The 17,755-nt window shown below is 60.5% G+C and overlaps 3 protein-coding genes across 3 annotated transcripts; all 3 read left to right on the top strand.

Moving 5' to 3' along the window:
- The first annotated feature begins 2,705 nt into the window (after positions 1-2,705).
- Positions 2,706-5,147, top strand: LOC127024200 (protein CD300H-like). Its single transcript, XM_050908655.1, has 5 exons — positions 2,706-2,739; positions 3,165-3,530; positions 3,957-4,044; positions 4,273-4,470; positions 5,108-5,147. Exons 1-5 carry the CDS (start codon positions 2,706-2,708, stop codon positions 5,145-5,147), a joined length of 726 nt encoding a protein of 241 aa, XP_050764612.1.
- A 1,863-nt stretch (positions 5,148-7,010) lies between these two features.
- LOC127024199 (CMRF35-like molecule 6) lies at positions 7,011-7,855 on the top strand. The gene is made up of 4 exons (XM_050908654.1): positions 7,011-7,050; positions 7,160-7,528; positions 7,579-7,686; positions 7,734-7,855. Exons 1-4 carry the CDS (start codon positions 7,011-7,013, stop codon positions 7,853-7,855), a joined length of 639 nt encoding a protein of 212 aa, XP_050764611.1.
- A 337-nt stretch (positions 7,856-8,192) lies between these two features.
- LOC127024082 (CMRF35-like molecule 6) lies at positions 8,193-12,669 on the top strand. Its single transcript, XM_050908506.1, has 7 exons — positions 8,193-8,247; positions 8,369-8,707; positions 9,457-9,613; positions 10,457-10,563; positions 11,126-11,178; positions 11,805-11,942; positions 12,224-12,669. The coding sequence occupies exons 1-7, from the start codon at positions 8,208-8,210 to the stop codon at positions 12,356-12,358; spliced, it is 969 nt and encodes a 322-aa protein (XP_050764463.1). The 5' UTR covers positions 8,193-8,207; the 3' UTR covers positions 12,359-12,669.
- The last annotated feature ends 5,086 nt before the right edge of the window (positions 12,670-17,755 follow it).

Below are 17,755 nucleotides of genomic sequence, written 5' to 3'. Positions count from 1 at the left end.
CAGGACCTTTGTTTATGCAGCCATATCAGCTACCCCAGCAGCTCCCCGGGCTGCCCCCCCCACCCCCTGGATCTCCACCACTGCGACGGAGCATCCCCCCCCCACACCAATGCCACTGCCGCAGGGTGAGCCTGGGGCCCCAGGGCACAGGGTGGGCGCAGGGAAGGGCAGGGGCTCTCACTGCCACGGGCAGCAGTGGGTGCCCCTGTGCGAGGGGGCTCACGGGGACACGCAGGGTCTTCATCTGTCAGCCCAGGCATTTGGGGGTGATGCAGTGGGGTCCCAGGCCATTGGCCCCTCTTTGCGTCCCACCCCACAGCTGGCTGCGGAGGGGCTGCGGGAGGGAACCGGGCAGGCAGGGCACTGCAGAAGCAAAGAGCCAGCCTTGGGAGGGAGAGAACGAGCCCCGCTCCTCTCTCCTCACCTCCAGCCCTGGGGGGCCAGCCCTGAGTGCCCCTGCTCTCCCTCCTGGCTGCCACCGGCTCCGCCGGGCTCCTCTGCACCCTGCGCAGGAGGAGGGAAGGTAACAGTCCCTGTGCGTGCCCCATCCCAGGCACACCTTGGTGCCTGTCCCAGGACCTGGGGGACAAACCCAGCCTGGGCGCAGGGCTGTGGGGAGCTCCCACCTCCTAACGACACAGAAAACCTCCTGTCATGTCTTTTCTTTCTGGCATGCTGCCCCCTCGCACCAAAGCCCCCACCATCCCCGCCCCGAACTGGGCATCCCCACAGAGCCGGACCACAGCCCCATCTATGACGACAAGCTGGACCTGGCAGAAGTGAGGGCCCCTGGTGTGGGCACCGTGGGCAGCACGGGCAGTGCGGGCAGCGTGGGCAGGGGCCATCCAGCGCAGCCGCTCGCCCTGGGCAGCCCCTGCATCGCCCAGCTGTGCCCCAGGGCTGTGGGGACACGCTGTCCCCTCTCCAGGGTGGCCGCAGTGACATGGAGCAGGACCCCAAGCCGGAGGACAATGGTATCTACACAAACACCCCGTGTCAGGAGGTGATGTGGAAGCCCAGTCGACATTTTGCAGGAGAAGAGGTTTCCTACTTGTGCTAGCGGAGCATCCCTCGTGGTCAGAGGGCCCCTGCGGGGCCACCCCCGGGGATGTCCTTGTGATCACCCCCAGGGATGTCCTTGCTGTGGCAGAGCAGGCAAAGGAGCATTGCAGGAGGTGGCTGCTGCTGTCCCATCACTGTGGCGTCTCAGCAGTGTGACAGCCTCTGCTCATGATGCTGGAGCCCAAGGCCATGCTGGCACCGTCCCCTGGCCCGCGGGACCCCGAGAGCCCCCTGCCCCTGCGTTGCTTTGGCAGATTGACCCGTGCCTCTCGGCTGGCAAGAAACCACATCCCTGATTCCTGCACAGGCTGAGGAGCGGCATATTTTCCCGACTCGGCAGCAAACAGATTGCTTTGGGTTCAGATAAATCCGATAAAGAAATTCCTCTGTGGGGGCTCGGTCTGGAGGGGAGAGGGGGCAATCTGGTGTACCCACAGAGCTGCTCTGCTGCTGTCGTCCCCTTCGGGGGTCCCCGGGGCACCCTGGTACTGCTGGGGCTGCGTTAGGAGGGGGCAGTGGGAACTGACACTCAAAGCAATGAAGATGAGAGCGGCTGGGGAGCTGGCTGGAGCCCTGGCTGCCCAGCCTTTCCAGGAAGGCTTATTAGCAGAAAGCAGGTTTGCGATCTCCAGCCACTTCTTGAATTTAGATCTTGCTGCTATTTGCAGCGACTTGGCTCGCAGCCGGTCAGCCAGTTCACTGGGAATTAATGGGGTTACTTGATGATCAGAAGGAAAATCCAGAGCTTCCTCTTGCCATGGCGGGGGGACAGGGAGAGGAGGGGATGGGGGGAAGGAGCTGCCTCAGCCTCTGGCAGGGCCAGGCGTTTGTGCTTTCTGCTCTGTCCAAGGGACGTCGAGGAAGAAAGGCGTTGGCAAGGCAGCTGCTAGGGAAGTGACTTTGTTTTTTGTGTTTGGGTTTCTGAAACTTTCAGTGGAAACATTTAATTTTGGGAGAAAAACAGCGCTCTTACTCAAAACCCATGGCTGTGCCAAAAAAGGCGGTTTTGGGGGGAAATGAGACACTTCTGCTTGAGAAAACAAACAAAAGCAGCCCAGCTCGCACTGGCAGCTGGCTCAGGAGCTGGGGAGCAGCAGTGCAGTGGGTATGGCTGTCCAGCATCCCAGTCCATCATCCCAGTCCGCTATCCCAGTCCATCATGACTGGGAGAGCATCCCGGTGGTCCCAACCGCTTCATCCGCAAGGGCTGACCTGCATTCCCTCTACCGCAGTCCCTGGACCCCCACTCTGGCCCAGCCCCCCTGTAAAGCCCCCAAAGCCCTTCGGGCTCTGTGCACGGGGAAGGGGCTGCATTCCCTGCTGGGACAGGCATCGAGGCGGAGGAACCCGCTGCATTTTGGCATTTTGCTGGGAACCAGCGGCTGTTTCAGAGCAAACGCAGAGTCTTTCTCATGAGACACCCCCAGAGTGAGTCATGGCCCCTGGGTGAAGGGGAGGAAGCAACCGCCTTTAAAAAAAGACACCCAGGGTCTGCAAGTAAACGCTGCCTAAGGAAGCGACAGGAGAAGGAGGCTTGGGAAGCTCCTGGAACGCCCGGGTGCCTGTGAACCTGGCTCCGTCTCACAGGGTGCGTCATGAATAACCACGGGGAAAAATCTGCATCGGGAGTGAGAAGCTGGAAAATGAGGATTTTCCTGGTTTGGACCCTTTTCCCAGGTGAGACCGGGGAGCACAGGTCAGGCGGTTCCCACCCCACGAGCTCCGGCAGAGCTGTGGAGAGGCTGGGACCGAACCAGCCCAGGAAGCCCACTGTGGTCACGGCAAGAGCCCAGCTGATACCGCCCTTTTCTTGTGGCCAGTGGATGGCTACAGGGGGTGATCTCTGAGATATGCTTGTATTGCTGTCATGTGAACCCTGGTAATCAGGCTTTTTGCTCATTTAATAACACGCACACTTGACGGGGGATCTTTTTTTTAATGACTGGGGACATCTTATCTCAGCACTGCTCCCAGCGCAGTGGGTACCTGGACACAGCCTCCCTCGGGACAGGGTGCCCCCGAGCATCCCGGGCTCAGATCCCTCCCAGTTCCCCAAGGCAATGCCGGTAAGTGCTTGCAGCACCTCTCCCTGTCCCCCGCAGGCGGCTGGGCAGTGACAGGCCCCGTGCAGGTGACGACCAAGCAGGGCAGCTCGCTGGCAGTGTCCTGCAGCTACGAGCCAGGCTATGAGCTCTACTCCAAGTACTGGTGCCGCCAGGGCTTCCTCGGGTTTTGCTTCACCTACATCGCCCAAACCAATGGCTCGGAGGTGACGGTGACGCAGGGCAGGGTGTCCATTGGGGACAATCACATGGCACGCTCATTCACGGTGACGCTGGGCCGTGTCACGCCGGGGGATGCAGGCTGGTACTCCTGCGGGGTGAGGAGGAGCCTGTGGTTCAGCTTGTGGCACACCATCGAGGTGATGGTCTCCGCAGGTAAAGCCAGGCTGGGAGCAAAGCAGGGGCGTGCGATGGAGCCCATCACTTGGGTCACAGCGCTGGGGACAGGGCCTCCCCAGCCAGGGGAACACAGGGATTGTCAAAGCGGGAACAAGCTCCTTGCAGGCACCGAGACCCGCTGGAGGCTGCTCCAGTGCAAATTTGGACGAGGGACGGAGGAGGCTGTACAGAGCTTCATGCAGAGCAGAGCCTCTCCCTCGCTCCTGTTCAGCATCTCTGCTTCCACAAGCCCATCCTTTGGGGTTCCCAGTCCCTCCCAGTAAAACCCCCCTTTTTCTTCCTCCTCCTCATCAGTGCTCAGTGCCCAGAGACCCCCCATCTCCACCTCCTGCACCTCCGTGGCTGAAGTCTTGGGGCAGAGACCTCCTGTGCAGGGGGGAGGATGGGGTGGGGGGTGGGGTCTCTACTTTGCTCTCTGTGTTTTCTTCTCAGCTGTTTCAACGACACCTGAGGGCAGCGACGTGAGCCTGTTGGCCACCAAACCCCTGTGCCCTACTGGCTGCGGGGAGCCTCCAGTGCCGTGAGTCAGGGCTCAGGATCTGGGCAAGCCCCCCAACAGCATCCCCCAGCCTAAGCCACCTTTTCCCCTGCATGCTTCCCCCAGCCCTGGGTCCCTCCGGTTGCAGCAGCCCCAAGGAGCATCCCGGGGGCAAGCGGGGCAGCCGGCAGACATGCACGTGCCCCAGTTCCCATCCTCATTGCCCAGACCCTACTCAAGCTCTAGCATCATCTCCTTTCTCCTACCCAGGTCCCAGCTCAGCATCACCTACCTGCTGCTCTTCCTCGGCATGAAGGTGCCCGTGGCGCTGGCCTTGGCGTGTGTGGCCGCCTGGATGAGGAGCCGGCGCAGGAGCCGTGACCAAGACAACCTGCAGCTCTTCGAGGTGGCCGGCAGCACCGGAGCACCAGGCTGCCCACCCACCCCTACCACCTCAGAGCCGCAGGGGTGCCCTCCTGCCCCCTTGCCCCCCACCCTGCCGGGGCTGTGCCACCCATCACGGCCACCCCGCGCCGGGACCTGCTCGGCTCTGGGTGCTTCTCCCCCTGTGAAGCCTCGGCCCCTCCTTGCAGCCCCTGCACTGGAGAGGGGAGGGTTTGGGGCACAGAGAGCCTGCGTCTGCTGAGCTGGAGCTGCCAACTGAAGATAATTTTGCAATAAAGCCTGGGTATCCTGCAGTGCCTGCCTGCCTGCCTGCCTGCCTGCCTGTCCGTCCACTTGCTCCCTCCTTCGTCTGCCAGCACTGCCAGGGGCACTAGTGGCTGCCGATGCTGATGTGTGGGACTGTGTGGGGACATACTGCCGCGTGGCTGGGGGGGACATGGGGTCACAGGGGGCCATGTGGGTGCCTGCTCCACCACAGCCTGGCTGAGCCCCAGCGCGGGGAGAGGAGCCCTCAGCCCTGCCAGCCCTGTCCGGTGCAACCAAATGCCCGTCTCCAGCTGAGCGAGAGCCAGGGAAGAGTGTCCTTCCACAGCTGTCTCCCCCACTGCAGCAACTTTCCACCCTCAGCCCAAGAGCAAAGCTCATTTCGCACCCAGCTGCACTGTGGGCTCCTTTTCTCATTGCTCCTATTATTTTCTAGGTTCTGCGTCTCCAAAAAGCAGGCACCTGCACACTGCTGAAACCCTGCAGAAACCCTGCTCCTTACGTGTGCTTGTGTCCCACGGGGTGGCTGGCATCAGCGTGGCCACCTCCATCCTCCTCGGGGCTATGCCACATCCCGCATTTCATGGGACAACCAACTTCACCGGCGTCCCCTCAGAACGCTTTGGAGGACAGTTTTTTCTCTTCAGCTCTGTTTAAGGAACCAAAATGCCCGAGGTGCCAGGAGCAGGCCCTCTCCAGCCCCATGTGGCAAAACCTCCACTGCAGACGCAGCAGTTTGGCTGCCCAAAGCTGGAGAGCCTGGCCATGTGCCCCACACCTCGCTCTCCCTGCCGCTCCGCTGCCTGCTCCTGCCGGGTAGGGCTGGGAGCCAGCCGGGAGCGCAGGGGCCAGGGCTGTGCTTCCACCCGCTGGGGTCCCAACTCCTTGTTTATTGTCCGGTGGGTTTGAAGGGCCTCATCTTCCCGGGCCTGGCCAGTGCCACCTCCTGGGTGAACACACGGAAGAGGGGAAGCTCCAGGAAGGGAGCACCGGAGGAGCGGGTGAGACCTTCCATCCCTGGAGTGGCCCATCCAGGGACAGCTCCTGCCACTGTCATGTGGGGACAGCCCTGCCCCAGAGCCACCACGTGTGGAGGAGATGGAGGTGGCAGCTCCAAGGCAGAGCCACGGGGAACCGCAGGGCTCCTAGGTTGCTCCCTGCAGGGGAAGGGACCCGGGAGCAACTGGGCAGGGACCCCCGGCAACCCAGAGCCCGGCCCGGGTGATGCTTGGGATAGGGACCCTTCGCCCGCAGAGGGCCGCTGTCATGGGCCAGTTCAGGGCCAGGCACAAGTTAGGGACAGGGACAGCTCAGTTGTGTCTCCACCAAGGAACACCCTCAGCACCGCTAAACTAGAACCAACCATTGGCAATAAAGCTGTCTCCTCGCCTTTGCTAAGGCCAGAGCTGCGATGGTACCGGCAGCAGGTCCGTGTGCGAGGCTTTGGTCCGAGCCAGGACCAGCCCGTGGCTGAAGGAGAAAGACCCTGTGACACCCAGTGCGGGTCTGGTCCCTGTGCATGGGCTGCATTTGTCCTGCCTGTCCCCAAACCCTCCCTCACCCCTGGGAGCTTCTTCCGAAGGGCTTGCCCAACCCAGCGCAGGCTCAGCAAGTTGCTGACGGGTGGGAGGGAGGGCACTGGGGAGGACTGGTACTTCCAGGAGACAAGGGCTGGGGACAGGGGGGGAAGCCTGGAGAGACCCGATCAGGGCACTGGGCATGGGGCTACTGAGCCGCAAAGGGGCTGTGCTGGGGACAACCCGGGGGGACGTGCTGGCCAGGGCAGCGGGGACGGGTGCTCACATCCAGCTGCACAGGGACAGGAGGCTGGGGCTCCCTCTCTGCATTTCCCACAGGGGGGACAGGGTGCCCACGCAAGAGCAGTGCCCCCAACCTGGGGGCATGTTTGAGGCTCAGGGGGTCCCTGCGCAGGGCTGAGCCACCCCTCGAGAGGCAGATAGCCCGCTGGGTGCCCTGCCTGGCCAGAGAGGCTGGGCAGTGTGGCAGCGAGGCAGGGAGAGGCAGGACTGCACCCCACCATGCGGGCCGTGCCGGGGGCAGAAAGGGGAGCCCCCGGCAGGGGAAGGAGCTGGGGGCAGGGGAAGGAGCAGGGCCAGGAGCAGTGCAGCAGGGCTCAGGGGACAGTGCACGGCAGTGCTCTCAGTGACAGGGGAGGCAGGAAGTCAGCTGAGAGCAGATGAAACAAGAAACCCCCTGCTCTTGCTAAACCTCCAGCAGCAATAGATTTGGTACCCCAGGCAGAAGAGGAAGCAAAGCCCCAGAGACACAACGAAGAAGGAACGTGAGGGGCAGGACGTGCAGCCCAGGCCAGCCTGCCCATGCGGCTCCTGCTGCTGCTCGCCTGGGCGCTGCTGCCAGGTAGGGCTGAGGGGACCCCAGGGGCTCAAGCCCCACACTGGACCGGCCCCATGGGGCAGGAGGTGTTGGTGCAGCAGCAGCACTCCTGTGGTTCCATGTGTCTCCGCAGGCTGCTGGGCAGTGAAGGGGCCCAGCACCGTGCGGGGATTCCTGGGGGGGTCCCTCTCGGTGAACTGCACGTACCAGCGCGGCCAGGAGAAGAAGCCGAAATTCTGGTGCCAACCGGGAGCAGTTTACGCCTGTGCTGCTGACATCGTCATCACCTCGGTGCTGTGGCCCAGGGCACGGCAGGACCGATTCTCCATCTGGGACGATCGCGCACGGCGGGTGTTCACGGTGACGGTGGAGGGCCTGGCCGAGGGGGACGCGGGCATCTACCGCTGCGGGGTGCGAACGAGCAAAACCGAGCGTGATGAGAGTGACGATGTGGAGGTGATCGTGTCCCCAGGTCAGTCCCTGCACGTCCCACCCCGCCCCTGCACAGCACCAGTGACCACCACGGGGGTCCGGGCTGGGCTGCGGGAAGAGATGGTACGTGGGGTGCGGGGGGATGGAGAGAGACAAGGGCGGCTCAGCGCCCGGCAGGCACCCGCTGCATCTGTCCCCTCTTCGCATTTGCAGCCCCGGCGCTCAGCCCGGCCCCCGCCCTCCCTCCGACCGCCCCCGGCCGCCCGCCGCGGGGACGGACGCTCCGCGGGGGACCCCCGACCCCTTCCGCTACTTCCCGGTGCTGGCGGGGCTGGAGATACTGGCGATGCTGGCCATGAGCGGAGCCGTGCTCTGGGTCAGCCTGCGGGGCGGCTGAGCCCCCCCGGCGGGGACCCCACGGCCGCAGCCGGCGCCGCTCCGCCCCGGGACGCCCCGGTGCCGAGGGCGCGGGCGGGGAGGGGGGGGGGGAGCAGCACCGGGGCCCCGCCGGGCCCTTCCCGCCGCCGCCGCCGGCTGTAATAAAGCTTCTCCGCCACCGCTCCGCGCCTCCGTTCCTTCTCTCCGGCGCCCCCCCCCCCCCGTCTGGCAGCCCCGGGGGTCCCGGCGCTCCGCCCCGACGGGGCGGGCGGTTCTGCGTGGGGCGGCCCCGCGGGCGGGCCGGGCTCCGCGGCCCCGCGGAGGGGGACCGGGTGCGACAGGACAGTGAGCCCCGCCGTCCCGGAGCGGCCATGCGGGTCCTGGCGCTGCTCGCCTGGGCGCTGCTGCCAGGTAAGGCCGGGCCGGAGCCCCCGAGTCCCGGAGAGGCTCCGGGGGGGCGGCCCCGACGGGCGGGGCGGGCGCGGCGGCGGCGGCGGCAGCAGCACTCCCGCGGCTCCGTGTGTCTCCGCAGGCTGCTGGGCGGTGAAGGGGCCCGGCACCGTGCGGGGATTCCTGGGGGGGTCCCTCTCGGTGAACTGCACGTACCAGCGCGGCCAGGAGAAGAAGCCGAAATTCTGGTGCCAACCGGGAGCACTTTACACCTGTGCCACTGACATCGTCATCACCTCGGAGCTGCTGCCCAGGGCACGGCAGGACCGATTCTCCATCTGGGACGATCGCGCACGGCGGGTGTTCACGGTGACCGTGGAGGGCCTGGCCGAGGGGGACGCGGGCATCTACCGCTGCGGGGTGCGAACGGGCAAAATCCAGCGTGATGAGAGTGACGATGTGGAGGTGATCGTGTCCCCAGGTCAGTACTTGTGGGTCCCCCAGGTCCAGCGTTGGTGTGTCCCCCTCCAAGTGCTGGGAGCGGGGGCTGCGGTGAGGAGGTGGGTGCCCACGCCGCGTGGGGCAGCCCCAGGGTGTGTCACCAGGGCTCAGCAGGCTGCCGCCATGGCAGATGCCGCCTTCACCCATTCCCTGTGCCCACATCTCACCACGGCCTCTTCTCTGCACCCCACGGTCAGCTACCCCCGTTGCTGCGGTACACTACACTGCTCTCTGTGCCCCATTTTCCCCTCTCATCAGATCCTGCTGGCCCTTTCTTGCCTCATTTTATAACACCAGGGAGTTCCTCACCCGCGCTGTGCTGCCCCATTTCCCGCTGTGGGGCAGCCAGAGCCTGTGGGCATCAGGCCCTGGCCTTCGGGAATGTCCCTCTCCGTCCCCTCGCCAGGGACCAGGCCCCATGGTGGGACACTTATATGGGGCTGTTATGTTAGTACTGGGCTGGGCAGGGGGTGCCCAGACCCCGTCCTGCAGGGTGAACTCTGCTGCATGTGCATTTTGGGGGGGACCGGGACTATGAAAAGCCTCCTGGGCAGGGGCAGGGGATTACAGCCCTCCCACCTCGAGGAGTGTGCTCTGGACGTGGCAGAGGGGACCCAGCTTCTCCTGGTGTGACGGTAAGTGAGTCACTTCTGACTTGCTGCAAAACCCACAGCATTTTCCCCTGCAGAGGCAGGGAGACTGACCAAGCCTCTCCTTTTTTTATTACAGCTCCTTCTTCCTCCTCCCCAACATTGCCCTGCACCTCAACCACCCAGCACCCCGATCTCACTAGCTCTGTATCAGTCCCCATACAGACAACTCCCCAGGAGGAAGCTGTGCAGCCAGGATCAAATATCATCCACCACAAAGGCTCCAGCCCTCCACAGTGAGTACCAGCTCCTGCCCGCAGCGGCCACCTCCCTCCATGAGGTCTCTTTGGTGCAGCTGGAGCCCTGCAACCCTCTGGGCTCTTCACATCTCCCTTAAGGATTCAGACCTCCTGCTTTTGCCTTTAGAGACCAGCGTTTCATCCTCTCAGCAAGCCACTCCGTGTGGAAAATAATCCCAGCACGCCTGGTCCCTTGGCCCCGGCAAAGTCCTGCTTGTCCCCTGTCCATCTTGCAGCTTAAGCAAGGCGCAGGTTATCACCATGTGAGAAATGGTTTCTGGCTGCAGCAGTGACCTCGTTTCCTTCCCCAAAACTCGGAGGGACTGTTTGCTTGTAGGAAACCAAGTGCTGAGCTAGGTCCTGTTCTGCTTTGTAGTCACATGCAGCCTGGCAGAGATAGTTGACAAAGCATGAGACCAGAGCAGCAGAGCTTCCTCCCTCCTCTTCTGCCTCTTGGAGGTGATGCAGGAAGCGGGCAAAGCTGAGACTTCCCATCAGCACGCTCGAGTGGTAGCTGGCGCACTGACCTTGCCTGGTTGCTTCTTACAAGGTCAACAAATAGTGGAGCTAAACCAGGGCAAAATTAGGTGCAGGAATTGATCCTTAAAATAGTGAAGATGCAGCAGCTCTCAGACCCGAGTGTCCATTTGCTTCTGCAGTTTTCAGTTTGCTTTGCTCCGTGCCCAGCTTGCAGCCTGACCATCTCCACGCCTGCTTCCCTTCCTCCCAAGGCAAACCCCGTCACCCACAGCCGCTCCCTGCCTGCCTGCTCCGTGCTGGTTCCTCCCAAGTCTGCTTCCAAGGAGAACTGTGAGAACAGAAACTCTTTTTTTCTTGCAGCTTGGACGTGGTTGAGCACATCCTCACTCCAGTCATCGTAGTGGTTCTTCTTTTGCTTGCAGTTGCTGCTGGTGTTCTGGTAATACTGTCCAGGAAGAGGAAGAAGGGTAAGCGAAGCTGTCACTGCCGCACGCACGCTGTTTCTGCACCCAGAGCCTGTCTTCTGCTACCTTTGTTTTTTCCTCTATATTTCTTTTTTCTCCCCCATTCCCTCCCTGATCCATCCAGTTCCTGGGTGCATCACTGAGACCTCCACCAAGGAGGTCTCCTTCCCCCGAAGGGGCACTGGGACCGTCCCACAGGTCTCATCCCCACGGGAGCGGGGGATGGCAGCTCTCGGGATGGGTGCTGCCTGGCACGGCACCCGCTTGAGTTTGTCTGGGCACCGTCAGCTTCTCCAGACATGCTCAGTTGCGTAGGCCAGGCTTGCACTAGGCTTGATGCAAAGTTTAAGGCCAGCGTGAAGGACGGGGAGGGATGGGAGGGGATGTCACCAGCTGGCAGGTGGGGTCTGGTTTCGTTTGAAGAACTGCTCCAGTTGAGATGGTTGATGAGGCAATAGGTTTCCTTCCTGCTTTACGGCGAGATTCACAGCGGCAGTGCAGTTTCTTAATACATTTCTTTTCCTCTGGTTTCACTCGTGTCTAACCATGTCCGTGCTTCATCCAGCCCTCTCTGGAGCAGCCGTGGAGATGGACAGGACTCGCAGCGCATCGCATACAGTAAGGCAAACCACACGAGGTCTTGCGATGGTGTGCTCCGAGCTCACCTGGAAAGGGGAAACGTTACACCCTGAGCTGAGCAAACGAGCTGCCAGAGCCGTTTGCTTTCAGCCAGGTTCATGGCCCTTTAGGCTGGGAGAGATCCTTCAGTCTCCATTCGCCAACAGAAAGACCTGACCAGGGATTTTGTGTGACTATCACAGAGTATTCCTAGGAAGGCAATTTAGGATTGAGCCGAGAGGTTTCTCCCCAAGCCCCTCCAAGCATGGGAGCTGCTTCTCTGGGTGAAACAGCCTTGGGAACCTGCAGCAAAGCACACCTGAGGAGGCTGCGGGACAGCTGATCTTTGGTCACTGCTTGGGAAGTATTTCCTAATGTTTTCTGCCAGCTTTTGAGGAGGGGCCAGTGTCACTAACCAGATTTCCCCTGGGGAATGTTGAGCCAGCCCTTGCTGCAGGTCAGATTTTCCCCCAGTGCTCCTGCAGCCATCTCAGCTTTCATCAGGAAAGGCAGCGGGATGGGAGATGTTCCCACCCCTGCGGGCTGCAGGCAGGGGCTGCAGGCAGGGGCTGCAGGCAGGGGAGCAGCAGTAGGTTAAGAGCTCATCCCTCTCCTTCACGTGTCAGGGAGTGGATGCCTTGAACTACGTGGACATTAACCACTGCACGGGCACAGCCGAGAGCCAGTTGTACAGCAATGCCGAGGCTTTCCGCTGCTTGGCAAACACTGCGACCGAATACACGGAGATCAAGCAGAGCGACAGGGTAGGAGAATGCAAAGCGGCGCTGAGCTCGAGGCGCTGGGTGGAAAGCTGGGGCGGGTGGGCAACGGCGTGGGCAGCGGGATGGGTTGGGTGGGTAGGGAGGGGGCTGCAAAGGGACGTGCCACGCTGGGGTGCAAATGACCCTCGATAATGTGGGTGCCCTCTCCGGTTCCCACGGCTGCTCCTGCGTGCTTAAAGCAGCCAAGAGAGGTTCCAGCAGACGGTGTTGCCCTGGAGCAACCCTGCGAAGGATGTTTTTTGTTTATCCCCCTCCTTTCCCAGCATTTGGAAGAGGAGAAAGAGGCTACATATGCCCGTGTGCAGAAGTCCCCGCCGGAGCAGCAGCAGATCTACGCCAACATGCTGTCAGGTCCACAGTCCAGAGAAGAGCTCTACAGCACAGTGCGGAGGGTGTGAGCTGGCCCCCGGCCCCGCGGGCTGCTCCTGGTGCCGGCAGCACCAGCGGGACACGGGCTGGCTTTCCGCTCGGGCAGGAGCTGGCTTGACAGCGGAGCTGCTGCTCTCGTAGGCTCGGACATTTCCTTGGAGCAACCTCGAAGAGGATGAGGTTGAGCAGGAGGTGCAGAGCGGGATGAGGATGAAATCATCCCTCTGCATTTGGAGACCTCACCCGTACAGCAGTAGTGCTGGGAATAAAAAACTGCCCCTTGCATTGGGGTAGCCCAGACCAGAGACCGGCCAGGCAGGGTGTGCACGAGCCCGGCAGTGGGAGGCAAGGGTGGGCTGGGGGTTGTGGGTGGGCTGGAGGTCGCAGGTGGGCTGCCTGGCTCCCTGCACCCAGCACCCATCCCGCTTGCCCCTTTGGCTGCGTTATTCACACGGGCTGAAGCTCCCAAACCCGCTGGTCGCCTCAGACTGACTTTTTTTCATGCCAATGCCAGGCAGAGCTGGCAACTCCTGGGAAGCAGGACAGCGAGAAATGCTATATCCAAATGCATTTGTTATATCCAAATACCGGGGGGCTCGGGTGGAGGGTGCAGTGCATTAGGGTCTCGGTGCAAAGGAGATGGCAGAGGTGCTCCCGTCCCTCCTGCGCAGCAGCTGGGAAGCGTCTTCCCCAATCCCCTGGTCCCACAGCCCCCAGGGAGGTTTGCTCCTGCTCTCTCTCCCCCACTACCCCCAAGGACCCCCAGGCTGGGAGCACACGGATGGGCTGTAACCGTGACCCTGCTCTTCTCTGCTTTGCTGATAATTTATTTTCTGGCACCCACTACATATGTTCTTCTGTGTAAAGTATTGCTCCTTTATCAGTGACAGCAACTGAGAATCTGATGGCATCTAGCGCAGTATTTGGCTGTATTTGTACGGCAGTTTTCCACCTCGCTAAAGGGTTTGTTGCCGAGTGTCGCCCCGAAAGCGGGTCCGGCCCCTCGCTGGTGCCCAGGCGGACTCCAGCAGCGTGGGAACCCAGATCTTTAAGGGCAAGGACTCTGCTGCTCCAGCATGAACCTGCAGCCCCACCACCGGCTGCTGCAGCACCGCTCCCCGCCAGGACATCCCACGGGGCTGCGCTTTGGGCACGCTCTTGCCCCCTGCGTGCTGGTGCCCTCCTCCGTGCATATTCGCTCTGCTCCCGCCTAGCGCCAGGCCATTTGTCCATCGTGACAACCCACTGCCCCGAAAAACAGGTCATGGGGGTGGGCATTTTATTGTGAGGCTGAGTTGAGTGTATTTGAAGGCTTCATTTGGAGAGAATTCATTAACCGCTGCAAAGCTTTGTTTCAGTATTTTTGTAATTAATTTATTCAAGAAGCCACGTGGAGCATCCCTGCTCTGTCAAAAGCAAAGGCAGCTGCAAGTATATGTCAGTGATATGACGGTTGTGGTTATTCCTATAGGTTATTCCTATATAAGCTTATCTTCCTATGTAAGCAAAATTCCTCCTGTGTTTGGTCAGGAGGTGGGATCCCTCCTTCCCACCCTGCACGATACTGGGCTTCAGAGGAGGGAGCACACAGGGAACAAACAGCAACGGCACAGACAAACGTCGCTGTGATTTGTAATGAAAACGAGCATCCAGCCAGATTCCAGACACTGCTGGGAAAAAAGGGAAAGCGAACCCGTCTGTACCCACGCAGACAAACTTTTTCTGCCACAAATTTCATGTGGAACTGGGGAAAAAAAGGAAAATCACATATTGCTCCTCCTGCTCCCCCATTTATTACTGGAGATAATAACACCCCTTCTCTGAAGGAGTCGGGAGGAGGAATCAGTTGGATTTTTTTTTAGGTAACCGGCTCCCATTATGCCATATCTGGAGGTAGTTTTCGTGCTTTAAAAAAAGAACTAAATGGCTTGCTTAAATTAAAGCCCTCGCCGCAGCACTATGGCAGAAATAGCCGCCGGCTGCGTGATGGGGGGGCGCGGGGGCGCAGAGGGTGCGGGATCCTCGGGGCGTGCAAGGGTGGGGTGTTCGGCAGCACCTTCTGCAAGAGCCATTTTGAGCACCGAAGTTTTAATAGCTGAAGACTTTCAAGCTTTTTCAGGTAACTTGAAGAGCCTTGCCTTTTCTCCAGCATTAGTGGCGTTTCAGGGCAGCTGCCTGGAAGAGAGAAGTAATACCTGGCAGGTGAAACCTCCACGCTTTCGGCATTGGAAGGGCTGACTCCTGATGGAAACAGGGCTGGGAGCAGAAAACCTGAGCTTTTCCACACACACGGTCCCATGCAAGTGGTTTTGCCCAGAGAGACGAGTTTTCCCTTGCCACGGGAATTCCAGCCCTGTAGCTCCATGCAGCCAGGCTGGTTTCAGGGGCAGAGATGCAGATTTACACTGTGCAACCAGCTCTGCCCCAAAATCGTGATTTCTGAGCTCTGGCTGCGGGAGTCAGCTGAAAGTGGAGATGTCCTATCCTGGTGCACAAGCCTTCCTGTAACTCAGCCCTTCCTGAAAGGGAACAGTGATTTTTCTGGAAGCAGCAAGAGCTGCTTCTCCACCACCTCCTCCAGGGATATCCCAGCCCTGGGCTGCTTCTTTTGGGGACCTGCAAGGCAGAGCCGGAGCAAGGAGGGAAAGTGGGAGGGGATGGATGCGGGAAGGTCCTCAGCAGGACGGGGGTATTTTGGAAATTCATTTTTAGAGCCAGGCTCAGTTTCTAGTGCCATTGTGTGCACCCAGCAGTGAACCTCATGGGTGAGGGAGCTGGGCTGGGTACGGCCAGGCAAGGATGCTCCCTGATGTCCACCTTGTCCCACATAGCCCTGCTCCCTTCTCCACCTTCCCTCCATTGCACCTGTATTTTATAACTCATTCAGGTGTAAAGGGGATGACTTCTGGAATAATTTTCGCTGGAATACATATATACTCTATAACAAAATTTGCTAATACTCAGGGGTGCTCAGCAGCAAAGAAAAGTCTTTTCCTGGCCAGGGAGCGAGGGCAGAGAGTCAAAAGCAGCAATGGAGCCTTGCTGGAGAGAAGAGTGGTTCCTGGGCAAACGGGGAGCCCGTGTGAAGCTGGGGAGAAAGACAAACCCCAGCAGGACAGAGCTAGGAGAGCCCCTGCTGCCTGGCTCGTTAATGAATTACTGTAGCCTGCAGCCCCCGATTAACACACAAGGAGAGATAACCAGATAGGACGATCCAAGCAGAGAAGGAGCTTTTCTTCTGCTCCTGCCACAGCAAGATTTTAATGAAGGGGAGACCATGAAAGCAGCCAAGCACAGAGCCCTCACCAAGGACATGGGGTGCTGCTGCCAGCCCTGCTTTTTTATCCCCCGGCAGCAGGAGAGCAAACGAGGCAGGGCCACAGGGCTGCAAATCCCCAGGGAGCCAGGCTGGGGTTGGGACCAGTTGGGTGTGCTCTGCTGCTGGGGAAGCCTTGGCTCCTGGAGAAGCCTTGGCTCCATAAGCAGGAGGTAGGTGTCTTTCTTTTGCTCCTTGGGCTTTGTTTGGCTCTGGGCTGGTTTAAGCCACAAGGTTGAAGCCAGGGGTGAAAAGAGCAGAGGGCTGCGCAGGTAGAAGAGCCTGCGTTGGGGCTAAGGTGTGCTTGTTGCTGCCTGGGGGTTTTCTAAGGAAGCCGTGCAACTGAGTTTAAATAACTCCTGTAATAAATGGTTTTGGTCGTGATCTGGTAGGAACTTCAGTGCGACATGAGCGGCAGGTCTAATGCAGGGGAGGGGGATTATCTGGGGGGCTGCTGGGTGGAGTCACATGCTTTACCCCCCTCCACCATGAACTCAGGGTGCACCCAGCTTCCTGCTCCTGCCTGTCTGGGGAGGAGTGCAGGATTTGGGAAGCACCTCCATCTTTCCTTGGAGCATTTCCCTCGTCTCCATCAAAAAGCATGTGTGCTTGAGCCACCCGGCTCCCCCTTCCCCAGGGACGTGTACCGGGGCAGGTACCCTGGCTAAGAAGCTGGTGTGGGGGAGCACGGCTCTTGTACCCCCCGGGCTGTGCAACTGCTTGTCAAACTGCTCTTGCTACCTGGCAAGCTGGGAAGAGACAGGCTGTGGGAGTGCCTCTGACTTGTTTTTGATAAGCAGCCTCTAAACACAATTAAACTGTGATTTGTCTCTTGTGCCTTGCAAGGCAGGGAGCTTGAACAGGGGAATAACACAGGGAAGAACAAACTTTTTCCAGCAGAGGAGGGATGATGAGTTTTTTGCCCTTTTTAATGACAGGCCATGCGTTTTCTGGCTTGAGCCTCGCTTATGCATCGGTCAAAGCACCCATGAGGGAGCAGTGCTGAGGCAGAGCTGTGCCTGTGCTCACTCCCAGCCCGGGCACACGAGGCTGCCTGTGAAGCAGGCTGGCTGTTTGTTATCTGCACGGAGGTCCCACCCTTGCATGTGGTGAGCCTTTTCCTGCTGGCGTGGAGATGCTGAGGCAGTCCTGCAGCTCTCGGCCTTTACGGACATGGACCAAATTGCTCATGTACAAGGGGAAGCCCCCCTGGAGCTCAGCAGACTGCACAGAGCCCTCCTGCAGCCCGAGGAGCCTCTCTTATCTAAACCTCTTCCCCTTAAAACCCTCTGGGCAGTTGAGGCTGCAGTTCCCATCGCTGTATCTGCAGAATCTGCCCAGGAAGCTCACAGGAGGTCACGGGTGCTCCCCGGAGCTGCTATCGCCACCCAGACACTGCTTCCTATTTCCCCTGCTGAACTGCTTCCCCCCCCAGCAGCTGTCACAGGGGGGAAGGCAGGGGACGGCTGGAGAAGCTGTGGCTCCTGCGGCGAGGGTCTGCCGCCGGCACGGCTCTGCCTCGGAGCCTAGGTTCCATCCGGGGCACTTCTGCTGCCTGCAGCCACCCTGCGAGCTCGCCCGGAGCTCTTCTCGCTGGGTAGGTGTCTTGAAAGAGGTTTTGAATCTTTTCAGGTTTTATTGCAGCAGAAACAGGAACAGAGTCTTTTTTTTTTTTCCTTAAAGCAAGCTCGGCAGCAGGACGGTTTTGTGCAGAAGCCCCACACCTTCGTACAGGTGTTTCCTGCCATCGGGGCTGCTCTCGCTCTGACAATCCGGTGGCTCTGGGGCAGCAGCAAACTTGGCACTCACCCCTGGGCACCCAGAAAGTCTCCTCGGCCAGTGCGGGGGCCTGGCGATACCTCTCACTGCTGAGAGCCCCCTGAGCAGCATCATGGGGCCGGGGGGCTCCCCGAGGCTCGGCGAGGGCTTTGCACGCTGCCTGTGGAGAGGAGCGGAGCTGTGAGCACCCAGCGAGGGCACCAGGCCCTGCGCCCAGCCCCATAACCGGCTGCAAGGGAACCGGGGAACCCAGCACCCATGACTGGCACAGAGCAGGCTGCTCCATGGGAGGCACCCAGCACCTCGACAGACGTGGATGTGCCCCCGTGCA

This window comes from Gymnogyps californianus, chromosome 19, assembly GCF_018139145.2.
Source record: "Gymnogyps californianus isolate 813 chromosome 19, ASM1813914v2, whole genome shotgun sequence".
In the NCBI taxonomy this organism is placed as follows: domain Eukaryota; kingdom Metazoa; phylum Chordata; class Aves; order Accipitriformes; family Cathartidae; genus Gymnogyps; species Gymnogyps californianus.
The sequence above is the reverse complement of the archived record's forward strand: the minus strand, read 5'-3'. Positions and strand labels throughout refer to the sequence as shown.